This window comes from Malus domestica, chromosome 15, assembly GCF_042453785.1.
Source record: "Malus domestica chromosome 15, GDT2T_hap1".
NCBI classification, from domain to species: domain Eukaryota; kingdom Viridiplantae; phylum Streptophyta; class Magnoliopsida; order Rosales; family Rosaceae; genus Malus; species Malus domestica.
Genome location: NC_091675.1, coordinates 17,377,120 through 17,395,132, shown reverse-complemented (window position 1 = coordinate 17,395,132; position 18,013 = coordinate 17,377,120). Strand labels below are relative to the sequence as shown.

Here is an 18,013-nt window from a genome sequence, read left to right as displayed (position 1 = left end):
GTAGAGAGAGTAAAGGGGGTGGAGCTTGAGGCTTCTAAGCCGTAGGAATAGGGAACGAATCCATCCTGTGTAATGAGAACTCTCCTTCCTCTCCTTAAAGGTAAAGGAAGTTCACGACTGGGTGGGAGTTTATGGTAGGTGCGAATCCCGGAAACTTTCATTGAAAGAAGTCGATCATGAGATGAAGGTGGAGTTAAATATATGAGTTATCCAAAATCAGAAGCATTGCGATACTCGTGCAATTTGCAGCGGATAAGGTACACTAGTGTTCTTATTTCTTGATTGAAAAATTAAGCAGGTTACCTCAATAAAATGGAAATTATATAAAAAGAACAAATATCGATCAGAGGATGCATTGCCTTCAACACAATTGTTGCTACATTGGTCAGACGGAAGCATAGAATAATACTTCTACAAGCATACAAAAATAGAGCACTCCATTATTCTCAATCACAACAAGAAAACAAAAAGACATGGAATAACCCCCCGAAGACGGAGGATGGAAAGGAGACAATCTAATTAGTACCACCAAGAACACCCTTAAGCTTCTTTATCTGAGCAACATCGAGGAAAGTAGTCTGCGCTATCAATTCAGTAGGTAAGTCGTTTTGGAACAGTGCAAAGTCCAGAATCTGCAGACCGGGGCTTGGACTACTGAAGCTAACATATGCAAGGGATGGAGTTTTATCTCCATTCACTTGGAAGTGCAATAGGCCTTGAGGGAACACCATAATGTCACCCTTCTTAAGAGTTTTCAGATAAACCGTGTTAGCTGAGGAAACAAACCCAGCAATTATTGTTCCTTGCGCAACAAGTAGGACTTCAGAAGCCCCAGGGTGTGTGTGGAATGGGATAACTCCACCCGCATCCAGGTCTAGGCGCGCAAGTGAAATGCCGAGGCCATTCACACCAGGAAATTGAGCAGCAAATGCAGGGGTGACTGCAGCTTTGATGATATTTGTGGTGTTGCCGGCAATGCCTAGGCCTGAGTACACGAAATCATCTACCGTAACTTTTGCTGGCTTTTTACAAGCGTAGCCTGCAGGGCCCTCCGGAGCTTTGTAGTTTGCAACACAGAAGTCTTGCACAGAAGCAAGGGAGGAGGAGAGGAGGAGAGCAAAAGTGAAGAAGATAGGGAAAATCATCTTCTCCGAGCGATTGGTACTTTTTCTGTTTTAGCCTTTTTTCGGGTGTTTCTGATGAGGAAATTAGGACTCTATATAGTGGGATAAAAGTGAATATGATTTTGTGCCGTTTGGCAATTGGTTATTTGGAATATGCCCACGAAGGATTCACATGTATAGTGATATTATACGTATATACGTCTACGAACAAGGCAAACGACAGATTTCAATCTGTGATGCATGTGATTAAAGATATTTTCTTCATATAACAACAAGAAGCATCTTTTCGCTTTTGAAAAATGCAGTAACATCAAGACCGACCCACAGTTAACTCATACTGTTATTTTTGAGCTCCTAAATCTTTTGTAGTTTAATTAACAATCCCTTGTAGTATTATAAGATTTTTTTTTCCGTGTTCCAGTAAACGAATATCAGCTTTCCCGACTGTGTTCTCTAGCGCTATATCAATCAAGCAGAAGCAGTACAGCCAACTGCATTGCAGATTGGCAACCAAATTGAGGTACTTAAAGACTCTAGCTTGCTCCTCCAGCTGATATGCAAAGGATTAATTTAATCCGAAATGTTTCTACATCAAACTTTGCAATTGTGACCTAAGAATCCAAGGTTGAAATTAACGAGGAGAGTCCGAAAATGGTGCAGAAGAATGTGGTCCTTGAGTCATGGGGAGGCATAAGAAGACATTTTGACAGCTAAAAGGGGGCAGGAAAATGGGAAAATGTGTGGATATCAGAAGTTCCCCTTCTCGCAGTGTAGTTGGATTTCATTATTTGGAATTCTGAAATGTCTCTTCAAATTCTATTTCCATGTATATATAGTAACTTAATATTTTTCAAAATTCACCTTATCATTACAATATCAGTCAATGCAGACTAACTATAAATATTGCAGATTGCATATATATCATATTAATCTCAAAGTAAACTCTAGCACTTGGGTGTCACCGGGAGTATATCCTTGTGTGAGTATAAACCCTAGCAGTGGTATGCCCACACGAAGAAAGATATACTCCCAATGACATATAGAATCCATCCTATGTTCGAGAATCGAGACCCAAGTAGTAGTTATAGGTGCACTGCTGGTGCAGTCCTAAAATTGTATTTTACGGATTTGTGGTATAGCAGCATTCATCAAGATAAGATTGTGAGCTTATGGCTAAGGTTATCATCAGAAGGGTGGTATGCCAGCCATCCTTCAGTTTCAGCCAAAGAGACAAAATCTCCGTACATAAATTTTGTTTGCAAAGTTGTCCAAAACACTAATATATTCCCATTGATTCTGGGTTCAATGGTCATTTTCTCTTCAGAGAAGGTTGGTGCCTCGCATGTGATATTGATGAATATCTAATCTCGTCTAATTCTATTTTCATTAAAAAATAAAAACTTCCCATTGATTATACACACAAAAATTACAAAAATATTAACATAAATATTGTCTTACAAAACTATTAATGTACTATTTCACTGTTAGATTTTGTTTAAATGAACTTCAATGAACGATATTTGAGGAAGAAAAGAATCTGCAGAAATTAATTGCATACGTAAAAGAACAAAGAGAGGTCCAGTAGAGTGATTAGTGCAACCAAATTAAATTAAATAAGTTAACAAAGAATGAAAAAATATGGCAAAATAAAAATCAACAGAACTGACCTAAAATTGAATAGCGGCATCCACAGAAAACCCCCATGCATAAAAGAAAATCTGAGGAAAAGTTAAACAATCAGGATACAATTAACCAGACAAGAATCTCAAATCAGGGCATATTAATTGAGTGTTGTACTTTTATTAGTATATATATATATGGAAAGGATTACTCTTCATTTAATCCAAGGCTCAAGTTGTTTTAGATAGAGAGACCTCATTACTCATCTCATTAATCAGGTAATCTAATCGAGCCAGTAGCTACCGGTTTACCCTTTTCGTTAGTTGAGATTGTGTTACCTTCATATTTATATAGGCATGTGTTATCCACACATCATTTTTTACTTTTCACACATCCCATGTTGATTTCTGTCATTTCATCTTCTTCAATTCATCCGATCCTACGGAGCAAAATTAGAAAGATGTGTGAGAAGTAAAAAGGGATGTGTGGATATCACACCCCTATATATACTGTTATCCACTAAATATCAAAGTTTTTAGGCTCTGTTTTTTAATAAATTTGCTGCAAACTTATGCCTGGTTAAGTTGACTTGGCCAATGTGCTCCTACCTCTGCATTCAATTTCGAATCCCCGTCCCATAGTTTAGAATAGGGCGTTAATTTTTTTATTCGACATCTAATATTGTAGGCATGCTTACTTATAACAATGTCAATTTTCATCAACGTCAACTTAGTTGTAGACTTCAGCTCTAATCATGACCATCTCATCGTCTATATATGATCAGAATGAATCATTATCTTATTCGATTTTTCACTAGAAATTGATCTTTTTTTACAGGATCTTTTGCTGCATAATCAAGTTTAGACACGTTAATCAACGGGCCGTCGGTGATCAAAAGTGATGGCACCATTGCATTGGGTTGCAATCGTTCTCTCCTTTGTAGCAAGTATTCAAAACTATGCAGGCCATATGGAAGCATCAGCTGACATAGGCGTTTGCTATGGAATGCTAGGGAACGACCTGCCTTCTGCACCAGAAGTGATTAGCCTCTACAAACAATACGGGATTGAAAAAATGAGGCTTTTCGAACCTAACATCGCAGCACTCCAAGCGCTGAAAGGAAGCAACATCAATATCACCCTGGACATTCGAAACCAAGACTTAGCAGATTTGGCAGCAAGTCAAGATGCCGTGAACTCATGGTTTAATACCAATGTAGAACCCTACCTAAATGACATTAACTTCAACTTCATTGCTGTTGGTAATGAGGTTATTCCTGGTTCCTTGGGAGGGTATGTCTTGCCTGTAATGAATTATCTACAAAAAATCCTCGACGATAAAAACTTACACGGTATTAAAGTGACAACCGTTTTGCCCGGAAATGCCTTACAATCTTCCTATCCGCCTTCGAGTGGTGCTTTCACATCAGAAGCAAGCAGTGTTTTGAGTGGCATTCTTTCATTTTTATCCGCGAAAGGGTCACCCCTTATGATCAATGTGTATCCTTACTTCGCCTATGCATCAGACCCTACGGATGTACGCTTGGACTACGCGCAATTCACTGCAAAAAGCGCCGTGGTTCGGGACGGGTCGTTGAGCTATTACAACCTGTTTGATGCCATGGTTGATGCTTTTTTCGCGGCAATGGAGAAAGCCGGAAGGGGTGATGTCGGTGTTGTGGTGTCAGAGAGTGGTTGGCCTTCAGACGGGAATGGAAATTTCACCACTCCAAAACTTGCAGGGACATATAACAGGAATTTTGTGAAACACATAACCTCGAAAGTAGGGACTCCAAAAAAACCTGGTGCTTACATTGAAGGGTACATTTTTGCCATGTTCAATGAGAATCAGAAACCTAGTGGCGTGGAGCAACATTGGGGACTTTTTTATCCTAACAAGCAACCTGTTTACCCTGTATTTTAAGGACAAACCTTCAAGAAAACTTATGCATCCATCGTGAAATTAATAAAAAGTCTGCATGATCTTGAAATTTGTGTCTTAAATATTTTTCTAAGATGGATAATTCAACTGGAGTACGCAAAGGTGGAAGCGCATTGTTCTAACCAACTAGTATCTACTATCAGACCAACCACATCTAGGCATTAAACTCATTATAAATATATATTGTTCTTTGTCATTTTATTTTTTTTAGAGATATTATGATATTCATTGATATAGCGAATGAAGAACTAAAAAGCGAAATATGATGTATTTATTCGAACATGAATAAATATTTTCTAAGAAACTTTATTCTAATATTTGAAAATGATGACTTTTAAGCTAAAACCATATGTGAGATCAAAATCTAATTTTAATCACTTAATACATCAATCACCTCATTTATTGATTACATTTTGAATATTTTAAAACATCTAGGCTAAATGACGACTTGCAATATCAACATGAATGGACTTATTTTTATGGGCTTTTTCACCAAACAAGAAAGGTCCAAAACGAAAGTCTCTAAATAATGTTGTTACTTAATAGACCTCCCCTTTTCTAGCTTTTCTTTTTATCTTTGGTTGCACTATTGGACTTGACTGACTAGCTAAATTAGCATTGGAGTTACTGACTAGCTATATATATATATATATATAGAGTAATTGTAAATAGACACTTAGTTATATGTTAAGTGATAAATTTTTTTAAATCCGCCTAGTCTACTTAGACCAACGCCTAAGCCTTGCCTAAGCACTAAGCCCCAGCCACTGCTTGACTTGTGTCTAGTGTCTTTTAGAACTCTTATTCCTGCTGTAAATTGAGAGTTTAAGGATTTAGTCCTTGCTAGGTCAACTCTTGTAATTATAGTCTCCTCTCAAGGAGATGAAAAATATTCAGAAATACTCCCAGCTATTTAGTTGCCCTCAGTGATCAGAAAGTGCTGCACTGGATTGCACTCATTCTATCCTTTACAGCAACAATCCACAACCATATAGGCCTCATCGAAGTTTCACCCTTCAATGGAATGCAGTGACCTGCCTTCTGAAACACAAGTGGTTAATCTCTACAAAATATATGGTATCGGGAAGATGAGGCTCTTTGAACCCAACCCCTCAGCAGTCCAGGCACTGAGAGGGAAACAAACTGACGTCACGCTAGGCATTCGTAATCAATGTTACAAAATGCTTCCACGACCCAGAAGCGCTTTTCAGTTTTTGCCAAAAATAGTCAAAAGAGTATTCTTTCTTCACTTTTTAGCGTTATCAGAAGCAGTCCTAAACAAAAGCTAAATCATCTCAAAATCATGTAAACAACCAAATAACCTTATATTATTTGAACCCAATAATTCAAAATCCAAATGGTACAAGTAAAAATTGCAAAACATTGAAATCAAAGACGGGAGAGGGGTTCCACTTTCCCGTTTGATTTGTTCAGAAAAGGGTAGTCAGTGTACCCAACAACAGGATCTTGTGTGTAGAAGGTTTTCCTGTTATACTTGGTCAAGGGTGCATTAAGCTTAAATCTCAGGACCAAATCAGGGTTTGAAATAAAAAGGCGACCGTAGGACACCAAATCAGCATCCCCAGAAGCCACAGCTTGCATTCCAAGCTCTCGAGTGAACCCTCCACTAGCAATAAATGTACCGTGATATGCTTTCCTCAAAGTCCTCATAAACACAGCTTCCTCTTCATCACTGCCAGGTTTTCCAGCTTCCGCTTGACCATAAGCTGCGTAACGAGGCTGAGTTACATGAAGATAGGTCAGTTTTGAGCCCCGGTTTTGTTGAAGCTTGTTGAGCCTTTCAATCACTGCCAGACCTAGGATAAGTGGATCAGAGTCAATGGCATCCATGTGATCAATAGCCGGTGAAATTCTGACACCAATTCTATCAGCACCTATTGCTCCAACCACTGCTCGAACTATCTGAATCAAGAACTTGCACCGGTTTTCAACCGATCCACCATACTCATCCGTTCGATCATTGATCCCATCTTTCAAGAATTGGTCAATGAGATAGCCATGTGCCCCATGAATCTCAATTCCATCGAAACCTAAGCAACAAGAAAATTGATCATAAGACCTCAAAGCCATACGAAAAGGAAACATAGAAATGAAAAATGGCGATAGAAACCAACCTGCACGAACGGCATTCAAGGCAGCCTGACGATATTGCTCCACAACTTGGGGAATTTCATGGATTTCAAGGGCTCGAGGCTTAGGGTAAGGACCATGAGAGCCATCTGGCAACAGAATTCTCCACCTCTTTGAAATGGGATTGTTGGTTGATGATATTGGTGCTCCCCCACGGGGTTGATAAACTAAATCATTAATCAAATTACAAGTAAAAACAATCAGTTGGCTGCTCCAAACCTTAAGCCAAAATCTACTTTAACAATTAAGAGAATGTGAAGTTTACCTTCACGAGATGAACGACCGACGTGCCAAAGTTGACAGAAAATAATGGCGCCTTTGGCGTGAACTGCGTCCACCACCTTCTTCCATGCCTCCACCTGTTCGTCGTTGTAAATCCCAGGAACATGCGGAAACCTGCTTCCACATTAACAATTCAGTATCGATACCACACACCATTTGGAGAAGAAATTTCAAAGAACAAAGGGATTCGAAATAACACGATGAAGTGTGTTAAACCGTCTGACATTTTACGTTATTAGGTTGTGAATCAAAATTGCATGTTAAACAAGTCCGCTCATAACTATTTAATCCGACAACGTAACATATTAGACGATTAGACGAAACAAATCAAGGATTATACTAGACATTGTCTTTCCTATTGTATTGAGTAGTATAGAAAACTAGTACAGTCAATTCTGACAAACTAATTCTACTTCCAGTTCTCGTTTTCAAGTCAAAGCCGCCATTATGGAACAAAGTACTTCAACACAGGCCACTCAAGGCGCATAATGCGGGCCCCAACCAATGAGAGACAAGAGGAAATTACAAAATTACCCGGCGCCGGTGTCGGAGATTATGGTGCCTTCGCTGATGAGAAAGCCGCCGACAGTTGACCTTTGAGAATAGTACTCAGCCAGCGCCGGTTGCGGCACTCCGTTCAACGCCCGGCATCTCGTCATTGGCGCCAGTACAACCCTGCAAAAAAGGGCAAACCCGTCAAAACACATCCCAAACTAAACAATAGATTGACAAATATGCCCTCCCGGATTTCCAAAGAAATCGGAACCTCCGACCAACCGTGAACTGTCCTGAAAAAGGGAGCAGCAAACTTGACGCAGCCGCGAGGCACTGGATCATCAAGGACAAGGAAGATGGACTGACCTGTGAGAGAGATTGAACTTCCCCATCTTGTACGGAGAAAACAGAGTGGTGGGCCCTCCCTGCGACGAAGCCTCCGCCATTTTTGCCGATCTCAGATCGAACGGTTAAAATCCAAGGACGAGAAATGAAGCGATTTGAAATTACAAGAAGTAGAATAAAAGGAGGGAGCCTTATAATCAGGGGATGTCGGTGATCCGACGGCTGTGGACGCGTGGTTCCTGAGGCGACGGCGTTGCGATGATGGTGGACTCTTTGATTGCTGCTGCTCCTCGTTAGTGGGTTTTAATGGTGGTGGACGGTGGAAAAGGATCCGGATCCTCGCCTGTGGTAGAGTATATAGGATATGGAGGGTGTGGATCATGACACATGTAAATAACCAAATACATAAGGCAGTTAAGAGTGTGGCTGTTAGAATAATTAGTTAGGATTGTTGGCAATAGACTGAGTTGGTTAAGGCAGTTAGCTTAAGACCCATCTATATAGCAACTGTCTCTTGTAACCATTTGATTAATCAAGAAAATACAATTGTGATCTCTCTCTCTCTCTCACTAAACCTCCTCTGTTATCTCCTTCTTCCTCTGTGATCTCTCGGTTCTCTTTCTGTTACTTAACATGGTATCATCGTCTTGAAAGCCATTCGTGCTTTCTCGATTCTTGGTCTGCTTCCGCTACTATCTCCTTCCTCAATATACTGATTCTCTGATTTGTTCTACAAATTTGGGGCGTCTCTCTTGCCCTAATTCTCTAATTTGTTCTTGGTGAATTCTTGCACACCAAGTGTTTGATCTTCTGTCTCACTCAGATTCTATCAAGGTGATCACTGCAAATCAATTGCAAATATTGCAATCACCGATTACCAATTTGATTGCATCAGTCTCTAATTCAGTTACTGTGAAGTTGGATGATTTCAATTATCTTCAATGGCAGTTTCAGTTGCAATTAATGCTTGAAGGATATGGAATCATGGGGTTTGTCGATGGCACCAATGTGTGTCCTCCTCAGTTTTCTTCATCTGGGTCTCCTAATTCGGACCTAACCTCTACATCTTCAACTCCACAAACTGAAACTGATGAGTATAAAATTTGGAAGATGCATGATAGGGCTCTTATGCAACTTCTTACTGCAACTTTGTCATCCTCAGCCATTTCTTGTGCCATAGGCAGTAGTACTAGCTCAAGGGATCTTTGGATTCGGCTTCAAGAACAATTCTCTACTATTAGTCGTACATCCATCTTTCAGATGAAAGTTGACCTTCAGAACATAAAAAAAGGGTTCTGATTCTGTGTCCATTTATCTTCAACGTATTAAAGCAGCACGAGATTTTCTTGCAGCTGCAGGAGTTATCTTTGTCGATGATGATATTGTGATCTTGGCTCTCAATGGTCTTCCTGCCGAATATAACACGTTCAGATGTGTTATTCGTGGAAGGGAAAATGTTATATCTCTCAAGGAGTTTCGTTCTCAATTACTTGCAGAGGAAGCCACTGTTGAGAACACTGCCTCGATGCCCTTTATGTCTGCAATGATGGCCAAGAACAATAGTCAAGGCTCATAAAGTTATGCTGTTGGGAATTCTTTTACAAATGGTCTTCATAGTCATTCTCCGACAATCAACAATGGTGGTAATTTTGGATTTACTGGTCAACCTGGACAATCCAATTTTTTCAATGGTGGAAATCGGTCAAAGTATAAAGGGAAAGGGAAATTTAACAACAATCAAGGACAGAGATATTATAAGCCTGTGGTCCATGATTTTGCACCTGGAATTCTTGGGACTCCATCTTTCTATCATAATGGTGCTTCTTCTTCAAATGTTATCTGTCAGATTTGCTCTAAACATGGTTATTCTGCTGCCACTTGTAAATATAGAGATGTTGAACCCGTTGAGCCTTGTCAAATCTGTGACAAGAAAAACCATACTGCCAGAACCTGTTTCTTCAAGAATAAATCTCCCAATCCAGTCCCACATATGGCTGCCATGCATACCACATACTCAAACTTAGTGCCATCTACCCACATGATGTCTCCTACAATGTCCAACTCTGTCCCTTTGGCCACCACTACACAATATTCACCTGAAGTTTGGCTCACGGATTTTGGGGCCACAAACCATATGACTACTGATATGAGGAATCTAAGCTTGGCATCACCATATCCAGTCACTGAAACTGTTCAGACAGCAAATGGGGAAAGTTTGCAAGTGTCTCACGTTGGCACATCTCTCTTAAGGACTTCTCCTTGTCCTTTGAAATTGAACTCAGTTCTTTATGTGCCCAAACTGTCTCATAATCTTTTATCTATACATCGATTATGTTTAGACAATAATTGTTGGTTAATATTCAATGCCTTCTCTTTTTGGATCCAGGACAAGGCCACAAGGAGAGTTCTATTCCAGGCAGCATGCAATAATGGACTCTATCCCATTCCATCCCTTCTACCAAACCAATCTGCATCAAATTCAAAACTCATGGCTTGCTTAGGGAAATTAGTCAATTCAACTCTTTGGCACAATCGACTAGGTCATCCTTCCAACTCAGTTTCTTCTACAATGCTTAAGAAGTCGAACATAGTCACTGTCCATGATACACCTTCCACATTGTGTCAAAACTGTTTAGAAGGGAAATTTAGCAAGTTACCTTTTCAGTCTGTTCAATCAAAATATGTGGTTCCTTTTGAGGTGATACATAGTGATTTGTGGGGTCCAGCACCTTGTCAATCTGTAGATGGTTATAAATACTATGTTCTGTTCACAGATGATTGTACTAGATTCAGTTGGATCTTTTCCTTAATCAATAAATCTGATTTTTTCCCTACATTTGTCTCTTTCTATCATTATGTTTGATCTCAATTTACAACCTAAATTAAAACTTTCCAAAGTGATGGAGGAGGAGAGTTTATAAGAAAAAAGTTTCAAACTTTTCTCACTGCCCAAGGTGTATTTCATCAGCTTTCATGCCCCTATACACCTGAACAAAATGGGTTGGCTGAACGAAAACATAGACATATTGTAGAAACTGCCCTTACTTTGTTGCAAACTGCTAATTTACCCCCATTATTTTGGACCTATGCCTGTCATACTGCAACCTATTTGATCAATAGAATGCCAACCACTGTCCTTAAAAACAAATCACCATTTGAACTCCTATATAAAGTTGTCCCCGACCTTTCTCACTTAAGGGTGTTCGGTTGTTCGTGCTATCATCTCCTTAAATCATATAACATCTCCAAACTGCAACCTAAAACCTCCCGATGCTTATTTTTGGGATATGCTTCTCATTATAAAGGTTATATTTGTTATCATTTACAAACCAAAACAATCTACATTTCTAGACATGTCATGTTTAATGAACTTGAGTTTCCATTCCCATCACTACCAGTTTACCCAAACTCTAAAGTCATTGCTCCCACTCCATCATTTGACACTGCACCATTACCAACTCCAAACCTTCAAAATATTCTTGTTTCACCAGTTTCAACTTCTAGAGTGCAAACTTCATCTTCATTTAGAGATACTCCATATTCATCACCTCAAGGGCATGCACAGACACCTTCATCCCATTGTCAATTACCTCTCCTGCATACAGGGTCAATTCAAAGATCTATTGAGTCCACAGATTTGTCCCACTCTTCTAGCTCATATAAGACTAATACCTCAACCACCCCACAGTCCATTATTGCTGCTCCATCTTCCTCTACACCTTCTCCTATAGCACTTGATTTCTGTCCTGAGACACTTCAAGTTGTTCTTGAGATTCCACCTATGAATCTCCATCCGATGCAGACTCGATCCAAAAGTGGCATTGTGAAGCATAAAGCTTTATATGCATCAGTTTGTGATTCTAGAGGGGTTGATCTTACTACAACCGAGCCTGTAACATATAAGTCAGCTTTGAAAGAACCAGTGTGGCATAAGGCTATGACTGAAGAGATTGAAGCCTTACATTCTCAAGGAACCTGGAGTATAGTAGATCTTCCTTATAACAAAAATCTTGTTGGCTGCAAGTGGGTCTTTAAAATCAAGAGGAATTCTGATGGGACAATTGCGAGGTACAAAGCGAGACTGGTTGCAAAAGGATTTAATCAGGAGCATGGACTTGATTATGGCGAAACCTTCAATCCGGTTGTTAAACCAACAACTGTCAGGTTAATCTTAGCTTTGGCAGCTCATTATGATTGGCCCCTACATCAATTAGATGTCAAAAATGCCTTTCTTCATGGTTTTCTTCAAGAAGAAGTTTATATGTCCCAACCTCCTGGCTTTGAAGATCATCATCATCCTCTTAAAGTTTGTAGATTACACAAGTCTCTCTATGGACTCAAGCAAGCCCCAAGGGCTTGGAATGACAGGTTCACAAGCCTTCTGCCTACATTGGGGTTACATAATACATATGCTGATTCATCACTCTTTGTCAAGTGCTCTGGTTCTTCACTTGTGATTTTGTTGCTCTACTTGATGACATAATCATCACTGGCAATGACACTAAGATGATTGCACAGGTTATTACAGATTTAACAAAGGAATTTGATCTCAAAGATCTGGGGTCTCTCCATTATTTTCTTGGGATACAAATCACAAGAACAGCTGAAGGGTTATTCTTATCTCGAGTGAAGTATGTGACAGATTTGTTGAAGAAAACTGAAATGCTTGAGTCTAAACCATGTGCAACTCCCTGTTTACCTTATAACAGATTATTGAAGGATGATGGGGAACCTTTTAATAATCCAACCCTCTACAGAAGTATTGTTGGTGCCTTACAATACTTGGTTTTTACACGACCTGACATAGCCTTTTCAGTTCACCAAGTTTGTCAGTTTATGCAGTCTCCAATGACTTCTCATTATTTGGCTGTAAAGAGAATATTGAGGTATCTCAAAGAGACTATGACACATGGAATTCGATATACAAAAGGCAGTTTAACACTTAGATCGTTTAGTGATGCAGATTGGGCTGGAGACCCTAATGATAGGCAGTCTACAACAGGTTTAGTGGTGTTTCTTGGTAACAATCCTATCTCTTGGGCTTCAAAGAAACAACAAACCGTATCAAGGTCATTAACTGAAGCTGAATATCGCACCCTTTCATCCACTGCTGCTGAATTGGATTGGCTGCAACAATTGTTTCAGGTTCTCCAAGTTCATATTCCTCACCCCCCCAGTTCTTTTTTGTGACAATCTTTCGGCAATCGCACTATCCTTTAATCCAGTTCAACATCAACGCACCAAACATATTGAAGTTGATGTTCACTTTGTGAGAGAACGGGTTGCAAGTAAGAAGCTCTTGGTTCAGTTTGTCTCTTCTTTCGAACAGTTTGCTGATATTCTTACCAAAGGTCTGAGTTCGCCATTTTTCAAGACTCACTGCACCAATCTCATGCTTGGGCCACCATGAGCTTGCGGGGGGATGTTAGAGTATATAGGATATGGAGGGTGTGGATCATGACACATGTAAATAACCAAATACATAAGGCAGTTAAGAGTGTGGCTGTTAGAATAATTAGTTAGGATTGTTGGCAATAGACTGAGTTGGTTAAGGCAGTTAGCTTAAGACCCATCTATATAGCAACTGTCTCTTGTAACCATTTGATTAATCAAGAAAATACAATTGTGATCTCTCTCTCTCTCTCTCTCTCTCTCACTAAACCTCCTCTATTATCTCCTTCTTCCTCTGTGATCTCTCGGTTCTCTTTCTGTTACTTAACAGCCTGATCCTTTTCCCAGAGATACTACGGATCTGGTGATCTCATCTGTTCATCATATATCTTACGGTCATTTTTGTTAGATACTATTAATATTTAATTTTAAATATTAAAATTTAAAATGATTTCTGACCGTACGATATAAGATGAACATGTGATATCATGAAATCCTTAGGAAAAATATCCGACGAAAATCCTTTCCTGGTGGACGGTCATCGTTGGCGGGACCCACAACGAAGTGAATCATCGGCCTTTACAAATGGCAATGAAATTCACATGGGGATTACTGTACTTCCCGATGTGCTTTGTTTCCTACTTGCAATGTTGATTTGTAAACCGGTTAGTTTTTTAAAAAAATAATGAAAATGTTTTAAAAATTTTGAGTTTTAATTAAAATGATAAAAATGTGTTGTAAATAAATAGTAGCAGAAGTGACTTTTTAGAGTAAAAATGTATTTTTTCGTTAAAGCAAACAGTACCAGAAGTGTTTCGTTAAAACTCTCTAGTTTTTATGGGTTTGGATTAGGTTATATTCGACACGTTAAGTCAACAAAGTATTCAATCTCAACGCGTTAAGCTCATAAATCTAAATCTTAAGTTAAGGGGTCATCCATATCAAATGTTAATACATGTTCACATAAATTTATTGTTTCACACTTTCACTTTAACGAACACAATCATAAAAATAGAGAAAAAACGATAGGGAAAAACATCCGGTTGGATTACTCTCTTTCCCCACATGGGGTGATGGTGATCGACATGTGCAAATGGAGGGATCGACCTGTGAAAATGGAGGGAGGGGCCCGAGGGGGAAAATGCATGGAGAAACTGGAAAGTTGAATGAGGTGCAAAAAGGGTCTCTTCCTCGGCTGGTGATTTACGGTTTTGTGAGTTAGACCCAAACCGAACCGGATCATTAATTAACTAGTTGTTAATGAGATGAATTGTTATTAACCTGATCCATTAAGTATTCACCCAAATATTGATTTTAGTGAGTGAATTGGATCGGGTTAAAGAGTTGGGTAAAAAAATGTCATCTCTAAGAGCAATTCCACGTGACTTATTGCATTGGGGATATGCAACTCAATCCACTATTTCCCCCCTCCCAAAACACTTCAGTCCACTCTGGCAATTGGACTCAAGACGAGCCTAAGGGAGAAGTCAGGTAATAATTGCCTAGCGCAACGCCCTGCCTATATGACGTCATCGTGACGTTAGCCACAATTTAAATTATTAAAAATTATAAAAATGATAAAAAAAAAACTAATTAAAAATGTACAGAAATTATAATTTTTGTATAAATACGTAACTATGTTCTTTCATTTTACATCACATTTCAATATTTTCAAATCCTTCCAAGTACTCTTTTATTATTATTCAAAATTAAAAATAAAGTTATCTTTTATTATATTATAAAATAAAAAATACAAATTTTTTGGACTATTCAATTTAAAGGTAGAAATACACTTAAACAGTTGCTATCTGATTGAATGTTACTTAAAGACGTGTTCGGGTTTGAGAAATGTGAATGAATTAGGCCCAATTTGTACGGCATTCTAGTAGGCCCACTTTGTCGATTTGGTCAATCTTTGACCTGTGAGACTAAGACGGCCAAGTGACGAGGTCAAATGATGAATTGAAATGCATTACATACCTATTGAATTCAAAATGTTGGTTTGATTTTTATAATTGAACTCAAACTAATATCAAGACCTAAAATTTGCCAATAAGGACTTATGGTACATATACATCATCATCGTTGTGTTCTATCCTAATAATACAATTACATGTGTAAATTTTTATCCACATAATATTTTATCATTGACACGAAAACACTGCATTAACTATTAACACTAACTTAGGACACTAGCACCAATAACAAAGGAATTCCTCTTTTCCAATCCTAAAAGCAAAGCATGCTCTACTCTATTAAACGAGAAATTTTTCCTTGCGCTTGTAACACAAATGATACATTACGTGTTATTATATAAGTGGTAGGAAATTTTACTTTTTATGTTATTAATATTTTAATACAACAATTTTACCATTTATATAAAACACATGATATATTATCTGATGTTTCGATCACATTAAAAATTCTCTCCTATTGAACACAGGAACTTAATCGATGCGATAGCGGTCTAAATCTTTAGAAGGATAGGCGTGTAAGCAATGTCTTGTTTACTCAATACTCAATAAATATCCTTATCCTGTTACCTGTATACTTCCAAGAAGTGCATACTTGCAAGTTGCATTGGCAAAAAACTTTAGACTCGTCTGGATTGATTTGTCCCACCAAAGTCAGCAGCACGTTTGCCACTTGGGAACATGTGCATGCTTGGCATGGCATGGCAAGGCAATGAAATGTCATAAAAATACACCCACAACTCTTTCATGTATACATATGTATGCATATTCAATATTCATAAATACATATACAAAAAAAATCTACACACGTTGAATTGAAATTTATGCATTTAAGTTATGGATTGTCCTAATGGTTAAATTTTTCATCTTCAACGTACTATATCTCGGGTTCAATTTTTTCCCCTTATTTTTAGTGTAAATTAATACATAACATCGCGTGTACTAAAAAATCTTGTACATGAAAGTTTTTTAATCTATACACATTCAATTGGAAATCAAAGTCAATTAAGATGGGGATCAACAAAAACATGATATGAAGATATTATTGAAAAAGTACATGATTTTGCATTTACCATTTGTGAAAGGGAAAATAAAAGGAAAGAGGAGATGTCCCATTTGTCGTTCCTTTTGGTTAACGAGGAAATAGCCCTTCATACTTCCAACCACTCCTTAGTATTAAGAGCTATAATTGCAATTTAATGAGCCATAATTATGGTGGTTTGGTTCTGTCTTATAACATCAATCTCCAATTGTCTTTTGGATAAGTTCTGCTTTATCACATAATCTCCTCTTTTGATATGAAAGTTTAACTGTAGTGATTAATATCTAAGAGTTTTCTCAGCTTTCGGCTAACTTATTCTTATTCACTGAATCTTTAACGCACAAGCGACCTTAATACATCAATTCTACATGTTTTAAATTTTGGGATGTATTAATCTTAATTGATTGTATCAAAACTTTCAAATTAATCGATTACATTTTGAAGAAATCGAACTCTAAATACGTCGTAATACTAACTTATTCTATCTATATATTTAAGCTAAAGCATTTTCACTGATCTATACTCTTCAAAAGCACACAAACCATAAATAATTTGCCGTTTGTTTTCTCCATTCCTTAGCTAGGGTCTGGCACAATTAGGATATTGAAAGCTAGAAAAACAGTTAGTGCCGTCCTACTTCCCCTTTAGCAATCATGAAGTCATGTTGGTCATCCAACTTAGAGCTAATCTTTTAGCTGAAGTGGCATGTGGTCCCCACCCCAGTAACATGAGTAGCAAGGGGACAATTCTGTCACCCTAATCATGCCCTACACATCCATTGCTCAATGCCTAACTCTTTGTAGTTTTTGTATTTTTTTTTAATTTTTTTTAGTATATCGATATTTTTATATTAAAGGGATGAGAGTTCAGTAAAACTACAGCCTAATTTAGTATTGAATTCATTATTCATAAGATTCGAACCTAAGACATTTCACTTCTAAGTGAAGAGGAATATCAATAGACCGTAGTATTGAGTGTTAACTCTTTTTTGTTAAAACAATTTTGGTTTTTTTTATTATAGCTTATACTTGCATTTGCCTATACACTTTATGTGTATGAACACATTTTTTTAGAAAATGAGAACGAGAGAGTGAGAGAGAGAACGTGGGGAAGTTGGAGGTTTTTGTTTTTGGTTTTTTATTTTTTATTTTTTATTTTTTTTATAAATAATCAAGGTATTTAAACCTCATCTGTAGGTAAAGTTTCAATAAAAAATAGTAAAAGAAAAATGAGTAAAAAAACCCATTGCGCCACGTGTCCCCATATCCCCGTGAACGGTATAAGTATTTACATCTCACCAACCCCAAAATGTGGACCGAGGAAAGGCGCAATGCGCGCCAGTGGTACCAGACAGAGAGAGCAACGCCATTAGTAAAGAAAAAAAAAAGATAATATTTAAAAAAGGAGAATAATATAAATAATCAGAAAAAACTTTTTTTTTTTGAACAAACGATATTAACTACAACTATAATATAATTCCAATGTGACGCACAAGAAGTATTTCAGCGTGATTGTGATATTATTAAAATTTTAAGGTTTTTTAGCTAAAATGGTCTATGAGATTTGCATAACACATCACTTTGGTCTATAAGATTTGAAATCAATAAAAGTGATCAATGAGATTGTCAACTATCAATCATTTTTATCAT

The 18,013-nt window shown here is 37.9% G+C and overlaps 4 protein-coding genes across 4 annotated transcripts; 2 read left to right on the top strand and 2 right to left on the bottom strand.

Moving 5' to 3' along the window:
• Nucleotides 1-299: 299 nt before the first annotated feature.
• Nucleotides 300-1,471, bottom strand: LOC103400951 (auxin-binding protein ABP19a). Its single transcript, XM_008339650.3, has one exon. It carries the CDS (start codon nucleotides 1,143-1,145, stop codon nucleotides 516-518), a length of 630 nt encoding a protein of 209 aa, XP_008337872.1. The 5' UTR covers nucleotides 1,146-1,471; the 3' UTR covers nucleotides 300-515.
• Nucleotides 1,472-3,374: 1,903 nt separating this feature from the next.
• LOC103400972 (probable glucan endo-1,3-beta-glucosidase BG4) lies at nucleotides 3,375-4,667 on the top strand. Its single transcript, XM_008339669.3, has one exon. The coding sequence runs from the start codon at nucleotides 3,645-3,647 to the stop codon at nucleotides 4,665-4,667; it is 1,023 nt and encodes a 340-aa protein (XP_008337891.1). The 5' UTR covers nucleotides 3,375-3,644.
• A 1,324-nt stretch (nucleotides 4,668-5,991) lies between these two features.
• LOC103400952 (12-oxophytodienoate reductase 3) lies at nucleotides 5,992-9,052 on the bottom strand. The gene is made up of 5 exons (XM_008339651.4): nucleotides 7,980-9,052; nucleotides 7,653-7,793; nucleotides 7,102-7,232; nucleotides 6,821-7,003; nucleotides 5,992-6,736 (listed from the first exon to the last, which is right to left on the bottom strand). The coding sequence occupies exons 1-5, from the start codon at nucleotides 8,057-8,059 to the stop codon at nucleotides 6,075-6,077; spliced, it is 1,197 nt and encodes a 398-aa protein (XP_008337873.1). The 5' UTR covers nucleotides 8,060-9,052; the 3' UTR covers nucleotides 5,992-6,074.
• A 3,412-nt stretch (nucleotides 9,053-12,464) lies between these two features.
• Nucleotides 12,465-13,368, top strand: LOC114821322 (uncharacterized mitochondrial protein AtMg00810-like). The gene is made up of 2 exons (XM_029093381.1): nucleotides 12,465-13,103; nucleotides 13,288-13,368. Exons 1-2 carry the CDS (start codon nucleotides 12,465-12,467, stop codon nucleotides 13,366-13,368), a joined length of 720 nt encoding a protein of 239 aa, XP_028949214.1.
• Nucleotides 13,369-18,013: the final 4,645 nt, after the last annotated feature.